General features: G+C 48.5%; 7 protein-coding genes across 7 annotated transcripts; 1 reads left to right on the top strand and 6 right to left on the bottom strand.

The window, feature by feature from the left end:
- Positions 1–161: 161 nt before the first annotated feature.
- Positions 162–1,684, top strand: AURANDRAFT_67493 (hypothetical protein; the record flags this gene model as incomplete). The annotated part of the gene is made up of 5 exons (XM_009042982.1): positions 162–258; positions 640–781; positions 844–850; positions 928–989; positions 1,525–1,684. 5 exons carry the CDS (start codon positions 162–164, stop codon positions 1,682–1,684), a joined length of 468 nt encoding a protein of 155 aa, XP_009041230.1.
- Positions 1,685–3,753: 2,069 nt separating this feature from the next.
- AURANDRAFT_33134 (hypothetical protein) lies at positions 3,754–4,185 on the bottom strand (the record flags this gene model as incomplete). The annotated part of the gene is made up of 1 exon (XM_009042947.1): positions 3,754–4,185. A coding segment is annotated over one exon (432 nt), but the record flags the coding sequence as incomplete, so codon positions are not given.
- Positions 4,186–8,366: 4,181 nt separating this feature from the next.
- On the bottom strand, positions 8,367–8,660 carry AURANDRAFT_33076 (hypothetical protein; the record flags this gene model as incomplete). The annotated part of the gene is made up of 1 exon (XM_009042946.1): positions 8,367–8,660. A coding segment is annotated over one exon (294 nt), but the record flags the coding sequence as incomplete, so codon positions are not given.
- A 3,183-nt stretch (positions 8,661–11,843) lies between these two features.
- Positions 11,844–12,029, bottom strand: AURANDRAFT_33083 (hypothetical protein; the record flags this gene model as incomplete). The annotated part of the gene is made up of 1 exon (XM_009042945.1): positions 11,844–12,029. A coding segment is annotated over one exon (186 nt), but the record flags the coding sequence as incomplete, so codon positions are not given.
- Positions 12,030–13,654: 1,625 nt separating this feature from the next.
- Positions 13,655–14,086, bottom strand: AURANDRAFT_33080 (hypothetical protein; the record flags this gene model as incomplete). Its single annotated transcript, XM_009042944.1, has 1 exon — positions 13,655–14,086. A coding segment is annotated over one exon (432 nt), but the record flags the coding sequence as incomplete, so codon positions are not given.
- An 806-nt stretch (positions 14,087–14,892) lies between these two features.
- Positions 14,893–16,801, bottom strand: AURANDRAFT_67489 (hypothetical protein; the record flags this gene model as incomplete). The annotated part of the gene is made up of 8 exons (XM_009042943.1): positions 14,893–14,973; positions 15,078–15,102; positions 15,359–15,503; positions 15,629–15,689; positions 15,913–15,930; positions 15,975–16,085; positions 16,225–16,272; positions 16,403–16,801. The coding sequence occupies 8 exons, from the start codon at positions 16,799–16,801 to the stop codon at positions 14,893–14,895; spliced, it is 888 nt and encodes a 295-aa protein (XP_009041191.1).
- A 711-nt stretch (positions 16,802–17,512) lies between these two features.
- On the bottom strand, positions 17,513–17,779 carry AURANDRAFT_33123 (hypothetical protein; the record flags this gene model as incomplete). The annotated part of the gene is made up of 1 exon (XM_009042942.1): positions 17,513–17,779. A coding segment is annotated over one exon (267 nt), but the record flags the coding sequence as incomplete, so codon positions are not given.
- Positions 17,780–22,733: the final 4,954 nt, after the last annotated feature.

Genomic DNA, 22,733 nt, shown 5'->3' with positions numbered 1-22,733 from the left:
ATCAGTCAAGCAAGTTGCAGCCTTGATACATATTTGCGCCCGTGATCCACCAAGGCGGGTATGTTGAAATCTCCTTTTGGTAATGGCCTCCAGTGCAAAAGTGTGGTCCAACAGCTCGAAGTAACAAAACCCGAATTGACATAGATGCAATTGAAATCGATATGTCTGCCGCCAGGCTCTGCAACAGGTTCGATGTCATGGCATTAATTGTTCAAGGGTCGTTGATCACAATCTGTGCCACGTCGGGATTTTCCCAATGTAGGGTGGTCACAGAGCTCCCTGGTTTGTGTCTCCCCGTACTTCGAAGTATATACATATTGCTCCACTTGCGGCTTAAGCCCGTCGACGCTCAGAAAGCTATCAAAAGAGTGGGGTTCCCGCTCGCAACCTCATCAAGTTGCCGGATATTGCTCTAGGTGCCATCTCCTTTCCTCAAAGCATCAACGAGTTTTATTTTCGATGCTTCTAGTGAGTCGGATTTTTCCAACAGACTATCCTGACGGGAGTATTGAACCTCAAGCCTAGAAATAATTGTAACAGTCGCCCGGTTTCAGAGGAAACTCAGTCAGTCGAGAGTCGCATGATGCCGAGTCAGGGCTATTTCGACAGTGAAGGTGACATCATTAGGAATCATACTAGATAAAGCACATTCAGATGTCGATGTTTTTAAGCTGTCAACTACGTATATGATAATTCTGACTGCCGCAGACGAGAACTGGATAGCTCGAAACATGGCCATATCAATGCGCTCTAGCGAGGCGACTCAGATGCTTATTTGGGAGTGAGAGGCAATCACTGCAAGGTCATATTTGCCTGCCTGTGTATAATTCATTTTCATTGTAGGAACTTCGTCTTTTCATGTTAAAAATATAGCACCAGGGGGTCAGGTCCTGAATAATTATATTTAACACAAGATCGCAATCGCAGGTCGGTAAACCGCCAAATCAGACTGGGCAAATTGCACGCAAAGATCTTCACTTGTCAATGCAGTCATGACAGGCGCCGTTAAGTTTCAAGTACCAGTGGTTGCAATCCCAAGGAAAACAATCACAATGGCAGGTAAAAGCGCAAACGCTTCCGTGAAAATGAGTCCAGCGTCTGCAAACACCATATAGTTTCCATTCCACCGCAATTGCTATCCAACTGCAATACAACCAAAAGCCAACCCTTCACAGGAACTTGTTGGTTGCTACCGTACAAGTTTGGGTTTGCACGAAAAATTGGACCGAGATTTTTATCTTTTATCGCTGATAAAAAATACTGTCGAAATCCAAAGTATCAGTTGTCTTACTGGCTCCTCCGGACGAGCCCCCGCGGGGCCTAGGTACTAGCTTGGCTGCAGGCGCATGAGGGGCAGCGAATTTTTTAGGCCGGTCGCTTTTATACGATCGAGGGCTCATGTGCATCCCGCTATCTACTCAAGTGCATCCGCGTAATCCGAAGCAAGAGCACTCATTGGGGGGGGGGGATTACTCAAGTGTGTTAACTTCGTTGTACACACGCACCAATCCGCAATCAAACTAGGGTCCTAGACACACAGATAGCGGTCGACGACAACAAGAATAGGAGTGCTGATACTTTGTGCGGTTGGCAGTCGGGAGTCGGTTTGGAACTAGGGCAAGAAAATAGGTTCCGGAGGGCGATTCAGACAACTGCAATATTAACATCTTGGCAAAACCACTAAAACTTGGCATGCCAGCGATTAAACTGCGTCTTAAATATCTTTCGACGTAATTCAGCTCACGTGTACCAAGTTCAAGGTTCATTGATCCCACCAATACAGCACTGGTCATTTGATGCATCTTAATTTGGTTGAAATGGGCTCCGGAAAACTTTTCAAGTGTGACTCCGACTAGAAGGAGTCTGGAAGACGACAAATTTGGAAGCAGTCACAATATCAGTGGAGTGGCTTTAGCTAACCGATGATACATCATCACCCCGCTGCGGCCGACTTCAGCCGGCGACACGCGTGTAGTACCTACGTATCTACTTTCGGAAGTTTGTGTCCACCTCCGTGGATGAGAATGCCAGAGCCTAATCCAAACAGAGCGGCAGTCTGCCCCACCATGTGCTAGACATCTTCCGTGTCTCTACTCCCAACCAGATGTAACGAAGAGATATCAAAGTTGTTCTCGAATAGCTTGAGATGAGCAGGTGAAGTTAGTGCACCAACGCTGATGAGCATTCAGGAATGGTATGCCGGTCCTAAATCCATAACTTGGGAGACATGATGAGCACAAAGAATAGATGCAGCGGCGGCACCTTCGCTAAAACCGGCAAATCCGTGGATAGGGGACTGTTCACTGATGCTTCACTTCACGTGCATACACGAAGCTGTCCAACCTTCTGAGTCACAAATATTGGTAGAGTCTGAATCCATCAAGCTGCGGATCCGGTGAAACATGAGCGCCTGGGTCGAACTTGCGACAGAGAATTACGCTAACAGGCGCCATGAACGCGACTTGTGCGGCTCATATCCAAGGTGTCAACTAAAATATTGGCCTCAGTTTCTGGATAAGTCTGCACCTTGACTCACCGCACTCACTGTCACCCATTCAAACACCGAAGAGAGCCCAACGATCCAGCCCTAGCGATCCATGAGACCAACTTGCAATTCTGCATAAGTGTCCATGCCATGGAGGAAAATGAGTCGTGCGCCTCGCATTCTTTACATCAATGCACTCTAAAATCTGATATTTGTTAGAAGACTGCATGGGATGCGAGTCTCAAATAAGATGTCGGTATGCCCTGAAGTAAAATGGACGCGGCATCAAGAGAGAACCAATTGAAGGAGGGTGCTTTCGTAAGAGTTGTAAATATGGGCATGATCAAGCCCAAGATGAAAATCAAACAAAACCAAAAATATTAACTGCATTTGAGTACGTGGAATAACATGCTTAAACTTTTCCGCTTATAGCCAGTTGTTCTTCTCAAATGTACGCTAGTTTTGGCCTGTCTATAGACGCCGCTACGAAAAGCTCCTCTGGGTGATTTCCTTCGGACAGGGCTCGGGTGATAACGTCCTTGAGCTCCCTTTGAGCGTATGTTGACATGTGATCAAATACTTCGCAAACGAAGATTGCCTTGAAAATGATGAATAGTCACTTGAATGAAACGTAACTGGAAATGTCCTTGACTTGGGTTGCAAAGATCCGAGAAACGCGCCGTGCCCGATGGTTCCACTGAAACCAAACGCGCTCAGTCGACATGGGGAAGCCAGTTGGCCATCTTCCGTGGGTCTTACCACGAGCTCAACAGGAGTCTGGAATTGTGACGATGTTATTGAAGATACATGGGCGTTCATCCTGTAGGTCCGGTCCATAACGAGACACGCGACTGTCGATAAAACCTACCGGATGAGTTGCACATTGGCTGCGATGAGAGAGATCTCCAGAGGGGCAAGAGTGAGGGATGCCAGACCCGCAGCAGCGGCAGATGCCTCTAGGTGGCCCATGTTTGCTTTCAGAGACGTGCATTGGACCGAAGGCATGCGCCCATTACGCAGGGTAGATCCACACAGACACCTGCAAGCAGCACCAACCTGCGACGAAATAGTTTCTATAGGCTACCCAGCTGACTTCGATCGCCATCCTCGACTTCAATCGGATCTCCAAGCGCGGTCCCGGTGCCATGAGCTTCCAATGCCCGCCGCGAGGCATCGCCATCCCAGACCGCTTCCAAAAGTCACCCTTGGGATGCCCCGTTGGGCGCAGTCAAACTCGCGCTGGAACCATCCTGCTAGACCGCAGAACCTCAGAGCGTGGCTTCACTCTCATCTTCAGCGGACGAACACAGAACGAAAGCTCCACATCCCTCACCACGACAGTACCCATTCGCACGCTGATCAAACGTGTGGCATCGTCCACGCGACGAGGTCATTCCAGCAACGGACGTTGCAATATTCACAGCCTCACTGAGAATCTTGGTTCCAATCCCAACTCCGTCTTGACACTCTTCGCCGCCGTTCACAGCCGAGGAGCAAATATGCAACGCAGCAAGGGCGGATGAACAGGCCGTATCAAGTGAGTAGCATGGTCCCACCAGACCCAGTGTGTATGATAGCCGCCCTGATGCGATTGAAAGCGCACCTCCGCTCGTAGAAAAGACACTCATCATCGCTTCACTGCCGCCGCGAAGCCCACTTACTTCGATACCCACGAACACTCCCACATCACTCGATGTCAAAATATAGCCCACATGACGCTGGAGCGTTACCTCTTGCGCAATTGACGTGTGGAGCTGGAGGCAGATCCAGTCCCATCCATGGAGGTCAGTTCACTTGATAAGACAGCTAGGAGTGAATTGAGGGTAGGATAGTCGAAGAGTAGTGTTGGTGATAGGGCCAGTTCGAATGCAGTAGAAAGACTCTGTGTGAGCTCGATCACAGCGATGGAATCCAAGCCGGCAGACATCAGCGGCACGTTGATATCCACAACGGTGCCCAGAACTGATAGCGCTGTCGAGTGCACCGCATCTATTGTGTCAGTCTTAGACCCGGACACTCATCGTACATTCATTCTGATGTTTTTTGTGGTGGAATGTCGTTGAGAAGCTGCGAGCTCCGATGGCTAGTGAATTGGGAGTACGCTAATCTTGCCGCTTTCAACTGCACTGGACATGGCAGATATCCTTACAGCACATTCTTAGGATCTTACGAGGCTGAAGAAGGCGCTTGCTTGGAGAGCGTTGGCCAGATAATTGTGGGATTCATCACACAAATTCACCCTCGGTCGAACATTCCACGACGAGAGTGGTGAATTCATTTTTGAGCAAGATATACCATTTTCGTTGATGCGATTGCGTCTGGCTCTCGCGTTTGACCAGCGCGCAAAACATAGCCAACACTGTGTTTCAGGCTTGAATTGTGAAAGCTGGAGCGACAACATCGTGATATCGCAGGAAGCTAAACCGACACTTAAAAAATTCTTGCCACGAAGTTACTGTAATTCAAAATTTGCTTTTACATGGATTTATCAAAATGTTGCTTTTCGCGCTCAAAGATAGGATCCATCGCGATTGCCGCTTGGTTGACCATTGTGACGATTTGTAATTTCCAGGAAATGTACATTTCAAACTTTCAGCTTCAGACTGATGGTGAATTGCAGTTTACTCTTCCCGGCGCACACAGACTAAATATTCAGCTCCAACTGGTTCCCTTGACCACAATCGTGGTAAAGGGAATTGGATCCAATTTGTATGGCGTTCTGAGCCGGATTTTTCGAAGAAGAGAAAATTCCATGAACGATGGTCCCAGTAGCTCCAAATGAGCTTAATTAACCTGAAGAACGGTGTCCTATTGATGAAACATCTTGAATCGGGACATGAAGGGTCATATCAATGATTAAATGAGGATTTAGTCTTCACATCGAGGCATTTGGGAAGGAGTTGGTTGCAGAGAGTGGCATTGAGATGAGCGAAATCAACCCTGCCCCGCCTGCTAAAGCCTCGGGATGACCTATATTGCCTTTTAGAGAGCTACAATGAACTTCGAACCCCTCTGCGCAAATTGCACCAGTTATTGCCCCGACTTCAATTGGATCGCCAAGTGCAGTCCCGGTGCCATGTGCCTCAACAGCCCTGCAGTGACATCGTAATGCAGAAAGTCGTTCAACTGCATAAATTAATCATCACTGCGCAGAACCATTCGGGGCGGCTATGCTAGCGCTGAATCCATCACACTGCACTTGCATCGCTTCGATCCCGCAGCTGGTATGATCGCTGATGCCCCCGGCGAGTGCGGCAGTAACACAGCCTTCTGCACGACAATATCCGTCTGCTCTGTTGTCGAATGTGTGACATCACCCATAAATAGAAAGCATGCCAAAAGCGGAGAATCACATCATAAATACCGGTCCGAGTACACCGACTCCACTTACCATTGCACATGTGCACTCAAAATGTCTCAAGGCACCAGCCCCCAGGTGTAATGCCACGAGTTAGGAAGAGCACGCCGTGTCGAGGGAAAGACAGGGGCCCGTAAGACCCAGCAAAAATGATACTTGACCAGATGCAAGTGAAATCTATGGTGCTCCTGCCAGAGATTGATCACCTGCTGCGGCCCTTTCTACCGGCTGGCCTAGGATTCCAACAAAGACTCCAATGACGTCCTGGATATCACGTTGCATCATCGAGTTATATCATGTAGCTAAATACGCTCCTTTTAGAAGCAAGATAAACTGTGGATCAACTTATTGTGTCTAAATGGTATCGAAGCTTTGGCACCTTAAGCAGAGCGTGTCAAGCAAAAATGCTCCATAACAAGCGGAAACATGTACACCGTCAGCAGCCCAGCGAGACAGCGGTATCTTGCAAGGCACCAATACGCATCAACACTAAACTTCATGTATACAGTCCTTGTGTGATATCCCAGCAGGTAGTGAAAAAATTATCGCTCTCACTTCGATGATCCCGGATTTCATTGCCGTGGCCCCGATTTTTGTTTTTAAGGAGGCGTTTAGTTTATAGGTTTGTGGGCTACCATGCTTAGTACATGCTTTCAAAGGGATTGGAGGATGATCATTCGGGAGCGACCGTGCAGCCCACTCTTGTGAGTCGATAATCAATACAACCTTACCCTTCACATTACGATTCATGATTTTTTACAGGCCTGCACAGAACTAGTCCATTGGCAAGACTGAGTCCACTTCTGGAACTATAATCCCAGTCCGCCACAATCACGTAACTTCGGTTGCTGAATGTTCGTTTTCAATCGGATAATGAACTGCGTATGCCCAGACGCCTACGATTGCAATGTTGCGTCAAAGTAGACGCCCCAAGGAAACTGAAGGTATGCCGCCCGATGCATATCCTATTGTGAGGAGTGAACCCCCTATTCCGATGCATCAAAGGCACTCACCAAAGAATTCGCCGCCAACTGGATCAAACACGCAGCCGACTCCTTGTTGCAACGTGAGTTGATTAACACGCTCGTGCCACCCTCGGCATGTGTAGTCTATCAAGGCCACCGCACCGTGGATCAAGCACTTGTGTCTTTTTTCCCCCGTGCTGGCACAAGCAAGTACTTCAGCACCTAGCGAGTTCCCAATATCAAGCGCGGCAGTGCCGACCCCCCCAGCTGCGCCCAGTACAAGGAGGGTACTGTTACACCATTCTCTAACCGTGGTCCGGTGCGCCAAGGCGAAGTATGCAGTTTAGTAATTTGCACCGAGAGCCACAAAATCAATGAAATCTTGTTAGCCAGCACCGTTTGGCAACTTGACACATTGCCGCTCGTGCAGTAAGAGTTCCTGGGCGCATGTGCCAGTGGTCCATGGGAGGATGGTTCCAATGGCATCCCAAACAACAAATTTTGTGACTTTGGCTGCAGTGCGCGAAGCAATCCCTGCAGCTTCTGCACCTGGAGTGATAGGTAGCTACACCTCAAGCTAATACTGACCATGTAGTTGAAGATTATCTGCAAAAGAAACCCCCGCGGTCTTGACCTGCATTATTAACATTCCCTTGGCAACATGATCTCTATCATCATCTTGGAGGAATGACGACATGATCGCAATGAGACTATCCGCTCCCTTGGGTAAAGATGGTCATTTCACATCCATCCACTTGATTCAGTCACCGTACGCCGCGACCCGAATAGATTTCATTAGTCACTGATCTTGAGCGCATTTGCGATTCGCGGAGTCCGGTCACTGACTCCTGGCCATTCTGATCATGAATGTATCAGCTTGGTAGCGTGGCAAAGTACTAGTCCTCAAAAATAGGCTCTTGTTTGAATGAGAGCGAAGCAATGAAGAGACAATTTCTCTGATACATGGATGATCAAAAAGAAGAGTCGCAGTAATTTTTGTGCTTAATGCATCATTCAGCATTTGCGAAATCTATGTGGCACCCAGTGAATCAATCCCGGCAATCATTAATGGGACCTCTGCAGTTATTCAAGTCCCAAGTATTTCCTGCACACACTCATCTACTACTGTGAACAATGAGGGGGCATCATACACAAATCCCGTGGACTATTTCTCGCTTCATACTTCGCGGCAAACGAGAGAGAATACTTCCGCGATAGATGGATGGTCAAACAGCAAAGTTGTAGACAACTCTGTGCCAAATTCGTCACTCAAAATTCAGCTGATCTCTGTGGCGCCCAAAGAATCAATTCCTGCGGCCATCACTGAAGCATTGGTCGCTATCTCAGTACCCAGTATCTCTGAGATACAAGAAACCATGCGTCAGCATGTGTTCTGTGTGTTCAAAACAGTCGTGGACGATGCGGGGTAACGGACTTGCGATGTTTGCCCCGAAGCAGCAGCAGCAACCTCCCTGCAGCTGAGCGAATTCATAAAAAGAATAATTTCCTTTGAGGCATGAGCTGTATCCTGCGAGCATTCAAGAGCCATTGGGGGCGGTCAAAATTTGACGTATCCGCTAATTCGCGCATGTCCTGCCGCTGCATGTTTTACCTCATGCATGCTTGCCACGATCTTGTGTGCGAGCCCGCAAACAAGTGCCTGCCTACTGGACAGCACGATGTCCTCGAGATATATCTGAAAACTAGCAGCGTATCCCACCAGCAATGGCATGGCGCGACTGAACATGAACAGGGGATTCAATCCATGTCGCAAATTACCATAGTTGAAGGTTGTCTTTCCCGTACAAGCACGCCAGTCCGTGGCAAGCGCAAAGGCGACCCCCCCCCCGATGAGTTTTCCATGAAGAGCCCCGTATTTGAGTACATGGAGTCAGCGAACATCTGTAATGATGCGCGCTTGGTCCCTCAGGGAAGCCAGAAGTGCGCATGATGGCAAGCTTCTTTAGCTCTGGTTCAGCTGCAAAATATTTCCACCAGTGCAAAAATGAGCACCTTCGCCCTGAAGAATGATTAATTTACTCTCTCAAGATGACACCATCACGACAAGTATTCTGATGCAAGTAGCTAAGTCGAGCATTAGCACACCACTCTGAGCGTTGAAATGTACAAAGTCATTGAGTTCGATCGAAGAAACAAGTTCAGTTGACACTCGTAGCCTCACTACGCGACATCAGCGCTCAATTCCAATTTCCACGGGTCTGACGCCAGACAACACGACAACCTGAGACATTGACGTGGAAGTCAGCAGCTGCTTGGTGCTCAAGCTCGCAGCTTCGTCGCTGCAGAAATAATTCATCAAACTAATTTGTGACACAACTATAAACAGATTTGATCAAGGCGAATTATCTGAGCAGTCGCTGTCAACTAACAACACCATGTCTGTTGCTGACAGTACAACCCTGTCTCGAATCTTGACATCATGGAGGAGCAACGGAAGGACAAGCAATGTAGGCAGCTTACATTGGCACAGAGCACAAGCAAGATCGAAACTGTGTGTAGCCAACGCACAGCATATCACATGAGGGTGCTTATCTGGCCGTAGGCGGCTGAGAACAGCGCCCACACAAGCCAAGCTCATTCTTGTTCCTTGGTCTATAAGGTAAAGCACATTTGCATTCAATCACACTTGCAATAGACACATGGAATCAACATGTTGAAAGGGGACTGGTAAGTTGAGACTTCTTTTTGCGCTGTTAATGAAGGCACATCCACAAGAATTCATCTACAATGCTATAGCCTTAAGGTCACAAAAGGATTGTTAGCTTAAAACAAGATAGTTGAGATTCGAAGTCGACTCATATAGAGAGTCACCCCCACTCTCAGGCTGAGATTCAGAGTTGTGGTCATCAGTAGTGAACCTGTCCGTTGTACAGCGAGTACCGAGACTGACCTTTCCCAGGACTACTATCAAATCATAACGCAGGAAATTAGGCAGCTGCCATTTCAGACCACGGAATATTGAAAGCTGTGCTCCCCCCCGCGCTTCTGCAAACGTATCGTAGGGTGCGCACACCGAACTTGCAAGTCAGTTGCAGATACCTCATTATTTTAGGCCATTTCATGAAAGTTGCGTCGTATTTCAAGCCCCATTGCGAGGAGCGAAGGTAACCGTGCGAGCCAATGTGAATGCATGACAGTCCAGATCAAAACTGCGTGAATGGATCGCTGATATCATGCATACTTACAGTATATCTGGGCTTTCCAGCGTGGTGCCCTCGAGCAGTGTTTGGCCAACCACAACCCCCCCCCAAACTGGATCAGCATGGAAAGTTGCCTTGCTGTCGCAACATTTCCAGTCGGTCGTGAGGATCAATTAAGAAGGACGTATCTGAGGCCCATGGAAAATGCCGAGGAGAGGCATAGCAAGTTGCAAAAGCTGATTTCAGATCTGCCCTGGAAATTGATGAATACATTGACGCTGTTTCGCTCTCTTCGTGTGCGGTTTATTCTTGTTGAAGCTATTTCCCTGACCCACTCATATCACAAGAGTATGCATCCTGTTAACATGGTCGCAGATTTATATCAGTTCCTAAAGCCATTTGATTGAAAGCTCCCATTCGCTGGCATGCAAGAAAACTTCTCCAACACCTGCAACTTGCTGTCAAAAATCGGACGTCCGGACCTAAGCGCCGACTGAAACTTAACCGGCAGAAGGCGACAGTACACGTCTGCTTGCACGACGATATGAAATTTACTTGATCCTATAAAGTGTTTACAATATCTCCAGCGATTCAATGATCTTGAGCTCTTCATCAGGGTAGATTGCCACATCAATCAAGCCGCTTTGACATCCAACTTGTGCGCAAATATTCTCTGAAAGCAAGACCAATCATCGAATAACATGGGACTTTACTCACCCGTACAAAAACAGAGCCGCGATTTTACTTATTGAATGCATACTGATGGTCGCATCGCGTGTGGCGATAGTGAGATCCGCGACAGCCAGGAATAAAGTTTTTGGTCCTTGCATCATGCCCATACTCGAGAAGATGATAGGGTAGTTCCTGCGCATAAGCTCGCGAACGAGGATCATTTCCAAGGTGTCACTTCACATGGCACTAGCTTTGATCTGCACTCCGGATTTTAGGAGAACTAATCTATCAAATTTAAGGGCTGGAATCATGTCTTAAACCAGTCATTCGTCTATTATGTCTTAAAGGACGGTTATTCTGATGATGCGCAACGACTCATGTGAGTGTATATTGATGGTCGCCTCAAACAGATGAAGAATATATTTACGAACGCCTGTTCTACTTACATCCTGTAGATAGTAAGCCTGATTCTAACAACTATGCCTCGAGGGTTCAAAACCGAAGCAGCCGTGCGTCATCTCAAATGTGTTGATTGAAACCAGAGTCTCCTCCACAGACGATGGAATTCGGGCGAGAAGGCCAATGATTACATCAGACGAGTGCAGGGGAGATCCTGCGAAATTCAGTCCAAACATGCTTGACGCACATCCAGAACCATATGACATGCACAGGGCGCGTTCGTCGTCCTAGTCTCTGCTGACACTCAGAACGAGCGAAAGCAATGACGCATATAACGGGCAGGTGTATGTTGTTGCATTCTGTGCACTTATCCTGACGCCTGTTTCTACATGTGCGCTAAAAAGAGCAAGGTTTTCAGCTCTCGAGAGCTTTCCGTATATTGCGGTGCACATCATGTGCAAGTTTCATTTGCTGTGGTATGGAGCATTGTTGTGGTAGGCGACAAGATCAAATTCAGAAAAAAGATCGATCAAGTCTTTCATCTAACTGAATCGATTCTAGCACCACATCATTGCCTGCTCATACTGGGCTGTGGCAACAACAATATTGACTACCGCATCATTTGACCGCCATCCTACGGGTCTATAGAAATCCCACGAATGCCTCATGAACGTTACTCTTTCTTGCTATAGGTTAAGACGAGAGTGCGCGGTCACGATGAGGGATATAGACGAGGCTCCAATGCCAGAAACAAGGCCAGGATTGGGGTGGATGGCTGGATCTGAGCAAGTTACCACGCCAAATCAACCATTCCACGCTTGACCCTGAACCCAATTTATGGTGCCAAAAAAGGCATTTGTGCCGCCATAACAAGCATTGACTGTGTCAATTCCTTCCACACAATAATGTTGATCTTCTTCAAAAAAGCACATCAGAAAGGACTTCGTTGACTTTCCACGATCCACTGCACTTTCCGTGCCAACCTCTAATCAACCAATTTCAATGAAAGTAGATTCACATTAGAAGAGCAATCAAAATAAGCTTGACATCGCCATGGAGATAGTATCATCGGAATCACAAAGAAATGTTATGTTTTCTTGCCCACGCCCCATTGTGTATCAACCAGGGCTTGCATGGAATGTTTCTAACTACTTAGCTCACACGCATAAATTTGGGGCGTAATAGGACAAACCCCCAATACCAACGCGATTGTGAACGATCCCCCCAGTACAACGCTGGGAAGGCGCCAGAAAAGTATGGGATCAGTGCAAATGAATCCCATATGCCAGGATTTCCTACTTCCACGATTATGTGTGGAGAACTAAAAATCGGGAAGAACGATCAATTTGCTTCGCATGACACACACGAACATCTGGACGTTCAGATCTGCACGAAATCACGTCAATTGCGAGAGTTTCCATATTAATTCAACAGATTTACCCTCCGCCCAAAGCTGAACTTAGCTCGAACAGAACTGTGAAGCAAGCATGCCGGGGTGTGTCACTAACAGTCGAGAAGTGCCGTGTAGCTATAGCCTCGCGTGAATTGATGAAAAGCAGCATGGCCGAAGTGTTAATCAAGCAAGCTCGACGCGCCTTAAAGGAATCCACGCATGGACTCAACGAAGGAGCTTTCAAAGGTAGTGAATTCAATATATTGCCACGAGCGATGCCACTAGCAACAGCAAATTAAGGGTTACCGTTGGCCAAGATAGTCCAAGAAACCTCCGAATGAGTTAAATGAAGGTTTATCAAATGGAACTAAGCATGATGAAATATTACATTGTAAAATTGATGCGGGTTGACCATGCAGGAAAATGCGACTATAAGGGAATATATGCAGACGTCTTTTATTCTCAAAAAATGATGAAAAGATTCGTTTTAGCTTTTTATAGGCCTTTCAGTGTGGATTGATTAAAGTCACAACTCTTGATTGGACGACAGGATTGCAAACAATGAAGTGCGAAGGTTAGACGCCAGCCCGGGCTTGCTCAAGGATGTAGATCACAAAGATCCAAGAAACGCGCCGTGCCCGATGGTTCCACTGAAACCAAACGCGCTCAGTCGACATGGGGAAGCCAGTTGGCCATCTTCCGTGGGTCTTACCACGAGCTCAACAGGAGTCTGGAATTGTGACGATGTTATTGAAGATACATGGGCGTTCATCCTGTAGGTCCGGTCCATAACGAGACACGCGACTGTCGATAAAACCTACCGGATGAGTTGCACATTGGCTGCGATGAGAGAGATCTCCAGAGGGGCAAGAGTGAGGGATGCCAGACCCGCAGCAGCGGCAGATGCCTCTAGGTGGCCCATGTTTGCTTTCAGAGACGTGCATTGGACCGAAGGCATGCGCCCATTACGCAGGGTAGATCCACACAGACACCTGCAAGCAGCACCAACCTGCGACGAAATAGTTTCTATAGGCTACCCAGCTGACTTCGATCGCCATCCTCGACTTCAATCGGATCTCCAAGCGCGGTCCCGGTGCCATGAGCTTCCAATGCCCGCCGCGAGGCATCGCCATCCCAGACCGCTTCCAAAAGTCACCCTTGGGATGCCCCGTTGGGCGCAGTCAAACTCGCGCTGGAACCATCCTGCTAGACCGCAGAACCTCAGAGCGTGGCTTCACTCTCATCTTCAGCGGACGAACACAGAACGAAAGCTCCACATCCCTCACCACGACAGTACCCATTGGCACGCTGATCAAACGTGTGGCATCGTCCACGCGACGAGGTCATTCCAGCAACGGACGTTGCAATATTCACAGCCTCACTGAGAATCTTGGTTCCAATCCCAACTCCGTCTTGACACTCTTCGCCGCCGTTCACAGCCGAGGAGCAAATATGCAACGCAGCAAGGGCGGATGAACAGGCCGTATCAAGTGAGTAGCATGGTCCCACCAGACCCAGTGTGTATGATAGCCGCCCTGATGCGATTGAAAGCGCACCTCCGCTCGTAGAAAAGACACTCATCATCGCTTCACTGCCGCCGCGAAGCCCACTTACTTCGATACCCACGAACACTCCCACATCACTCGATGTCAAAATATCGCGCACCGGGGCAGAAGCGAGCTTCGAGGAGAATCATCCGTGTAAAGCACAATAGCCAACAAGAAGCACGAGCTTCTGCTATGGATCTATCGCTCGCGCCTCTATGGCTGAAATTCCAAATGTGGTAGATGAGTCCAGGCCTGTCTGCTGGGAGCCCAGGAAAGATCCGTAAGCTGCTGATTTGTGCTCTAGTCAGCTCACCCAGCGTGCTACAGGGACATGCGAGTTGGTCGTGTGTGCGCGCGCCAGAAGCGATCGCAATGCAGGGCAGCGGCTCAGGGACTGTGCCAGCTATATGCTCAGGGCCCCAATCATCGTACTCGTTCACTTTTTGGACGCAGCCCACATGACGCTGGAGCGTTACCTCTTGCGCAATTGACGTGTGGAGCTGGAGGCAGATCCAGTCCCATCCATGGAGGTCAGTTCACTTGATAAGACAGCTAGGAGTGAATTGAGGGTAGGATAGTCGAAGAGTAGTGTTGGTGATAGGGCCAATTCGAATGCAGTAGAAAGACTCTGTGTGAGCTCGATCACAGCGATGGAATCCAAGCCGGCAGACATCAGCGGCACGTTGATATCCACAACGGTGCCCAGAACTGATAGCGCTGTCGAGTGCACCGCATCTATTGTGTCAGTCTTAGACCCGGACACTCATCGTACATTCATTCTGATGTTTTTTGTGGTGGAATGTCGTTGAGAAGCTGCGAGCTCCGATGGCTAGTGAATTGGGAGTACGCTAATCTTGCCGCTTTCAACTGCACTGGACATGGCAGATATCCTTACAGCACATTCTTAGGATCTTACGAGGCTGAAGAAGGCGCTTGCTTGGAGAGCGTTGGCCAGATAGCCACACACAGCTTTATAGAGCCATCCAGGAATGCCTATGTTGACAAGTGTAGCGGCAAGACTTCATATATATGCTTGTCGACATCAAGACCACCTTCGTCTTGATGTCAAATTATCGACCTGTTAAAGGCAAGGCTACAGAACAAGTATAATGCGGTCTCAACCTAAAATGGGACCATACGGGAGGATGTGCACAAACGTAAGGGGGTGGAAAGCATATCGCATGACGCGCTATTTCTTTACAACAGATCTTCTCAAGTCATTCGATGTGGCAGGTGTTCCAAATTAGCTGTACCTCAATATTTGGTTGCTTCATGACAAAATTTTATCCAACTCAGTGACCGAGTTTGGGGATAACATACCAAAGATCAACAAGCTTGAACTGTAGCCTTTCCAGTCTATCGTCCGTGCAGAGCTAACCAACGCAAGTGTGGACGATATCCTTGGTCATGTTCGGAAGATTTGAGTCTTTTACACTTGACATCGCTGACGACTAGTTGGTCTGCGAGTAACACATCTATGATCTTCCCTGGCAATCGGTCATGGAAAGAACAAACAGGTGGGCCTTGTGTTGATTCAAGTTTTCTTCAGGGATCTAGAAGTAAATGCCGCATGAGCGATGGTCCCAGTGAAGCCAAATGAGCTCAGCCTACCAGCACATGATCACTGGTGACTATGCATGACTCGAACTGAGGTCTCGATCGGCATTTGAAACAAAGGTGATAGAATTGATAGCAAGTGCAGGTTTAGCCTATGCCAAATGAATCCAACGGCCCTGGTTGCATGATACGAAAGAAAGTCAGATCTCACGAGCTCAATTACGCGTTTGGGGAGATCAGGGACATGCAGAGAGGCACGAGAATAAGGCTAGCCAGACCCGCGGCGGCTGCAGACGCCTCAAGATGCCCCAGATTTGATTTCAGAGAAGTGCACTACACCAGCTGAGTGGTGGTGTCGAGCGGCTAGCACAGAACTCCGATCGCTGCACCGACCTGAATCAAACACAATTTTTATGTAATTTATTCAGCATGGGCACTTCAATCGGGTCCCCGAGCGCCGTTCCTGTTCCATGAGCTTCTAGAACAGAGCTCCTTGCGTATTCGCACACAGCTGCCAAGAGGCGGCGCTGCGATGATCCGTTTGGTGCCTAGGGGATTCTTTGTTCCATTTCAAGGGAGAGGACAAGCAACACTGGCTCGGGACAGTAAGACTCGCGCTCGCGCCGTCCTGGCGTATTGCACTAGCGTTGATCATAAGACAATGTCCGATTTCTGTCAGCAAGTTACCATTCCCAAGGAGGAAGCAATAGCCACCTTCACCTCACGAGTAACCATCTGCACGGGCATCAAATGTGTGGCATCAACCTTAATTTGACAACATCCCAGCAAGGGTAAGTGCCACTGTCACCATTTCTAACAATCAGTTTGAGCCTCCGACTAGTGCGTGATTTTGAGAAGTGCGAACCCAGGCAGTCGCCAGGTCGGTGGCAACAAGTGTCGACGAGCATGCTGTATCAGTGACTAAACAGGGGCCGGTGAGAGCATTGTGGTATGAGATACGTCCTGACGCCGCAGACAATGCTGCTGCGTTCACTGAGCTACCGTTGATCACACCCGACTCTTTATTAGATGCCAATTGACGCCCAGCGACTACGCTTGACATCCCCACGTAAACACCAGTGTCTGCAGCACATGTTGTGCAATGCGGCTCGACCAATGAGGTTGCCATCTGTAATAGGGATATGTGACAGAGTCCTAGGGATAGAAACTCGGAAGTTGATACCTTGGCGGGAATAAGACACTCAATGGGATGCAGCAAAAATGCACCATATAATGAGTAGCCGAATTCGGAAGCAGCACACATATTTTATGGAGGTGCCATTTCAGATAGTGTCATTCAAGATAGAATAACCTTTTCGGTTAGAAGTGAGGTCAAGTGTCAATGCCCTTCCATTTGCATCCGAGCCACGGCGCACGATGTTTCTGCTGGAATGTGAAGGGTAGCTCACACATTTCCAACGATTGTTTTATGCCCCTTAGTTAAGAATTCTGCAATTGCTTCAATGGTCGGATAATCAAAGATTAATGTTACCGACAAGTTTGTTGACAGTGATAAAGATACCTCTCTTGCAAGACGAATGGCCTAGAGCGATGTACATCCAGAAAGCATGAGAGGCGCTGACGGATGAATATCTTTCTCAATTACTTTTTGCACCGTGTCTCGAACTCTGGCAACTACGCTCTCGTCTCTGTCGCTGGCTGCTTGGCTAGTCCACTCAGTCACAGGCTTTGGTAGCTTCCTTCAGTCGATCTTCCCACTGCTGGTGCGAGGCCATTCATTAATCCCGACTGTAATTTGAGGCACCATGTATTTCGGAAGAACTGCACCCACACCCTGGCGTATTCTCTCCCAGACCATATCAGATGCGGATTCTTCGGGACTGAGGTAGGCCACAAGAGCAGCTTCTGATCCCACATCCGTCCGCAATAAAACTATCGCTTCTGTCACCTCCGGCTGCGAGCGCAAATTGGACTCTATTTCTCCAAGCTCTACTCGGAAGCCGCGAAGCTTCACTTAGAAATCTATGCGACCAGCGAATTCGAGCTCCCCATCGATGCACCAACGCACCGAATCTCCAGACCGGTAGACAATCCCACGACCAAGCTCGATTGTGGACCAGGGACTGGGAACGAAGCGTTCGGCCGTCAGCTCAGGTCGATTCAAGTAGCCACGCGCAACTTGTACACCTCCAATCCAAAGCTCGCCATAAATGCCAATCGGCAACAGCGAATTGATTTCGGGATCGACAACATAGCAGAGCACGTTTTCGAGAGGTTCTCCTATGGAACTAAGCCTTGACGATACAACCCCAGCCCTAAGTGTAGAAGCAACTGAGACTTCTGTTGGACCGTACCAATTCCATAATGTGGCACCGGCTGGCAGTCAATCAACCAAGATTGAAGAAAGCGCCTCGCCAATAACCTAGACTAACACTGTTCTGGTGGGGATGCTGACAAGGGCCATGACTGATGGCACGTCATAGAGGCTACTTAGACGCAGATCACCCGCGAGCTCAACGAGAGAAAGCCCGTTTTCCAAAAACACACATGTGCCACCAAGCACCCCAAGTGAAGTAAAGAACGACTGTTGAAATGCGTCAAACACATAATTGAATGACACGCCCATGCGAATAGGCTCCTCATGAAACGCCACTCCCAAAAACAGCTTCCGACTGGTCAACAGCAGATTCACAACACCAATATGCTCCACAAGAACACCTTTTGGCTTCCCAGTGCTGCCAGAGGTGTAAATGATGTAAACAAGGTGATGAGGCATCGTCCTTGCGTCCACTATCCCGGTGTTTGGTGCAGGCATTCGGTCTCAATCCAAGCAGAGAATCGCACCCTAAAACGCAAGTTTTGGCTCTAAACACTAGCCCCAAGTGACAAGATACACGCACGCTGCATCCTCGATCATAAACTTTCATCACTCGATTGGCCAGGCGCCATCTAGAGGCAGGTAGGTACAGCCAGCCTTCAGGACACCTAAAATTACAGCCGCCATGCCAAGGGATTTATTCAATTAGAGCGCCACTGTGGTTTCTAGATCAGTAGCGCCATGTTGATGAAGCCACCCAACAATCCTTCCCGAATAGTCTCACAGCTCTGCATATGTAAGTAAACTCTACTTCCACTCTATTGCGTGTCCCTGAGGTTTGGCCGCCATCGATTGGGCTACCAAGTCGTGCACTCGCAAATTAGCATAGATTGGATCCACTTCCCTTGCCCGATCAGACGACAACAAAATACGTCGATCATCCTGTGCCACAATGTCGAGATTGCACACTAGCACATCGTCCGACGCCCTGGCAAAGGCGTCAACCAGGGTCTGGAAACACCTGACATATCTCTCGATTGTACTCACCATAAATAAATCTCGATTATACTCGATCTCTGCGTCAACTCCTCCGCACAAATTAGGAGCAGCTACTAAGCTGATATCGCACTTGGACGTGCGAGGAGCACCCCCGCTAGAAGACTGACCAAGATCCGCTGGGGAGACAGAAAGATGTCAACCCCAAGTCCCTTCAGTGGCTGGGTGATTGTATTGCCACAGAAACATGGTCTAATACACTGCTCCACGCGATGGATCACGCACAAGCAGTGGCAGGAGAGTATCCACAATAACTTAGAAAGGCAGTTGTGCATTTGATACCGCCAAATCCAAGGTTTAGGTTACATTCAACATGAATGTGGCACATGATTCCAAGGCAGAACTTTGGATGCGAACAGGAAGCATGTTCACAAAATAGCCGATTGTATCAGAACAGCGACCTTGCATACCATCACGCCCGTGATGTGGAACGCCCAAAACGACTTCTTCTTTGCCGCTGAGTCGGCAGAGCAGCATTGCCCAAAGTCCAAGAATGACCGAGGAGAGATCCCCGCATCAATTCTTCAAGGATCGTACAGTTGAAGATTGGAGTTGAAATCAGACAAGGCCGCCATTCGAAGAACGTTCTATGGCCGGGCGAATCTAGTCGGTTGGTAGTTCCAGTACAGGAAGCGCGCCTCCGCGCAGGTGGTTTGTCCAATATTTCTCTTGCGCATGGAGACCAGACTGCACGACAGTTTGCTGCCATCGTGCGAAGGCAGCATACTAGAGTACGACGCCTGAATGTGACGGCGCTGATTCCAAGTACAGCTATTTCAGCTCCATCATAATCAGAGCAGCAGATACGCCATCGCATGCTACGTGATGAATTGTGAGCACAAGCAGATGACGACCCCTAGTGGAGACTAGGAGGCAACGAATCACATCACCATTGAAAATCGCAAATCGCTTACTTACATCTGCAGCTCCGATCTTCATAGCTTCATCTTCACTGGTTGCAGAGGCGTGGCGCATCTTGAATTCGAATCTCCTGACGGTACATTGAAACTTCCCATTATCGTCAACACTATATGTAGTTCTCAAAATTGAGTGTCACTGAACTAGTTTATTCATTGCCAAACTCAGTGCCTTAATTTCGAGCCGACCATCAAGCCAGGTTGCAATGGGCACGTTGTACGCTGCGCTCTCTCCGTCTAGCAACATGACTGTCAGGAGCTGAGATTGATTCCAGGAAACATTTGAGATGCCGTGCTCTAAGTGAAAGAGTTCCCTCATTGGAACCTACCACTGCGTCCTGTATTTCTAGACGAGGCCTCAAAGTGTAGCTCGCATTTTATCTTCTCGTTCTGTGCAACCTGTCTGGCGTAAGTGAGCAGCTAGTGCACGCAAGGTGGGATGCTCAAAAATCTGCAACACAGAGACGTTACAAGACAACGTGGCAGAAAATTCTTGCACCATGGAAAGCATCTGATTAGATGAAAGGCCCATAGCTAAAAATCGAACATCATTGGCGCCTCAAACAGAAACTTATGGATGACGCGTGACCTACCTATGAGTGACGCCCGCTGCCTAATCGTGTTCCCTGTAAAAGAATGAGGCACGATAAAGAGATGTTAACTGGCGTGCGCCGTCGTACTGACAGTCATGCATCCCAACATCCAAAGCTCCATGCGCGATGGTCCCAGTGAAGCCAAATGAGCTCAGCCTGCCAGCACATGATCACTGGTGACTATGCATGACTCGAACTGAGGTCTCGATCGGCATTTGAAACAAAGGTGATAGAATTGATAGCAAGTGCACGTTTAGCCTATGCCAAATGAATCCAACGGCCCTGGTTGCATGATACGAAAGAAAGTCAGAAACTCACGAGCTCAATTACGCGTTTGGGGAGATCAGGGACATGTAGAGAGGCACGAGAATAAGGCTAGCCAGACCCGCGGCAGCTGCAGACGCCTCAAGATGCCCCAGATTTGATTTCAGAGAAGTGCACTACACCAGCTGAGTGGTGGTGTCGAGCGGCTAGCACAGGGCTCTAACAGCGGCACCCACCTAAGATGCGGCGTGAGACAGTGTCAGATCACTCCTACAAGCACCTCGATCGGATCTCCAAGCGCGGTGCCGGTGCCATGAGCTTCCAATGCCCGCCGCAAGGCGCCGCCATCCCAGACCGCTTCCAAAAGTCACCTTTGGGATGCCCCATTGGGCGCAGTCAGGCTAGCGGCAGGGCCATTGTGCTAAACCCCAGTGCTGAGAAGAGCGACACTTGCACCTGGACTGGACGATATCCAGAATGCAGCACAGCCTTCACCACGGCAATACCCATCTGCGCGAAGATCAAAAGAATGACATCATCCACGCTAAGAACTCATCCCGCAACTAGATATCAGCGTATTTGTTACCTCGCTTAGGACTTTTGTTGCAATTGCCATGCTAACTTGGGAAACGTTTTCGTGAATAACTATCGTGCACAAGTGCAACGCTGCCAAGAATGACGCACACGCAGTATCAATAGAATAGCACGGGCCAACGATACCCAGCACATAAGAAAGTCAACCTGCAGTACTTGATGGAGCTCGACCGCTCAATCCCGACTCGTTGACATCAGATCCTAGACCCTGCAACCCACCGACTTCAGCGCCAACAAAGACCCCCACATTTGAATACATTAGAATGTTCCGAATATTTTGAGCCCTACTTTCAGTTGGGTGTGCTTGATATGATGTGCAATAGCCGACATCTAGTACAAATTTATGCTACGGATCCATCGTGTTTGCCTCTTCAAACGTGATTCCGTGTGCAAAAAGGTCGTGACTTGACTGCTGGGAACTCGTGAAAGATCCATAAGATGCAGAGGCTCTTGCTTTTCTTGCAATCCAACGGGCAGCAGGTATGTCTGAGTTTGCAGTATGCTTGGGAATCGATAACAAACGCAGTCCAAAGTTGGAGCTTATGTATCCTGCCAGCTGTAAGCACCAGCATGAGATCTCGACCTGCCGACTAATGTATGGATGCCGCGATTGCGACATGAGCTGAGATTTTTCACAGGACGGCGAGACTATCATCATATCAAGTCCAGCACCCGCGTCTGTTGAGATAGACTTGAGCGTCGGGTGGTCGAAAAGCATAATCGCGGGTATCTTTGATCCAAATAGCGCGCTGAGGCTCTATGCAAGTTCCATTATCGAGACGGAATCTGTACCAGCAGACATCAGAGGTGTTTCCATTTCTATTGATGTACCAAGCCATCAGCTCACAAAGGAACAGATTGTAGGCTGTCAGGATCGCACCTCCAATTTTAAGTCAGTGTTGGTATTTGACGCAGTACTTGGGAGCCTATGTTGAGGGCACCAAAATTTCTGCAGCTTTGTGTGTAAAAAAAAAAGAGGCAGCCCACCTTCGGACACGATGATAGTGTGGGCTCAAACTGCAGGGTGATTGTGACATGTCAACCATCAATGTGTCCTTATCTCTCCAGCTGGAAACAAGCCGGTGGTCGTATCAATCTACAGAATAAACCCATTGCTTCTCCATTCAAAATCAGAGCGAGTGGTAAACCCGGGCTGGAAGATGGGTCGGGTGCATCTGGAAATCATCGATAGAGAGGGCGAGTTGCGCAGACCTTGCTAACTCGTCGAACACTTCCAAGAGGCCGCTCGGATTAGCTAAATTGCATTTTACTATAAATTTCAATTGACCAACGAGCGCTGCGCCCATTTTGATGCCAGGAGACATGCACGAAGCAGCAGTGAGCGTGAGGTGAGCGGCGTTTTCCAAATTCTTCACAGGGTTTCGACGCTCGTGGAACATTTTCGCGCGTGAGGTATATCGTCACGAAAGTGTGAGGATCTTTGGCGTTGTGAATTGTACGATACCATATAATCCTAGACGAATAGAATCACAT

This window comes from Aureococcus anophagefferens (genome assembly GCF_000186865.1).
Source record: "Aureococcus anophagefferens unplaced genomic scaffold AURANscaffold_40, whole genome shotgun sequence".
Classification (NCBI taxonomy): Eukaryota; class Pelagophyceae; order Pelagomonadales; family Pelagomonadaceae; genus Aureococcus; species Aureococcus anophagefferens.
Note: the sequence above shows the minus strand (reverse complement) of the source record. Positions and strands in the feature narration are given on the sequence as shown.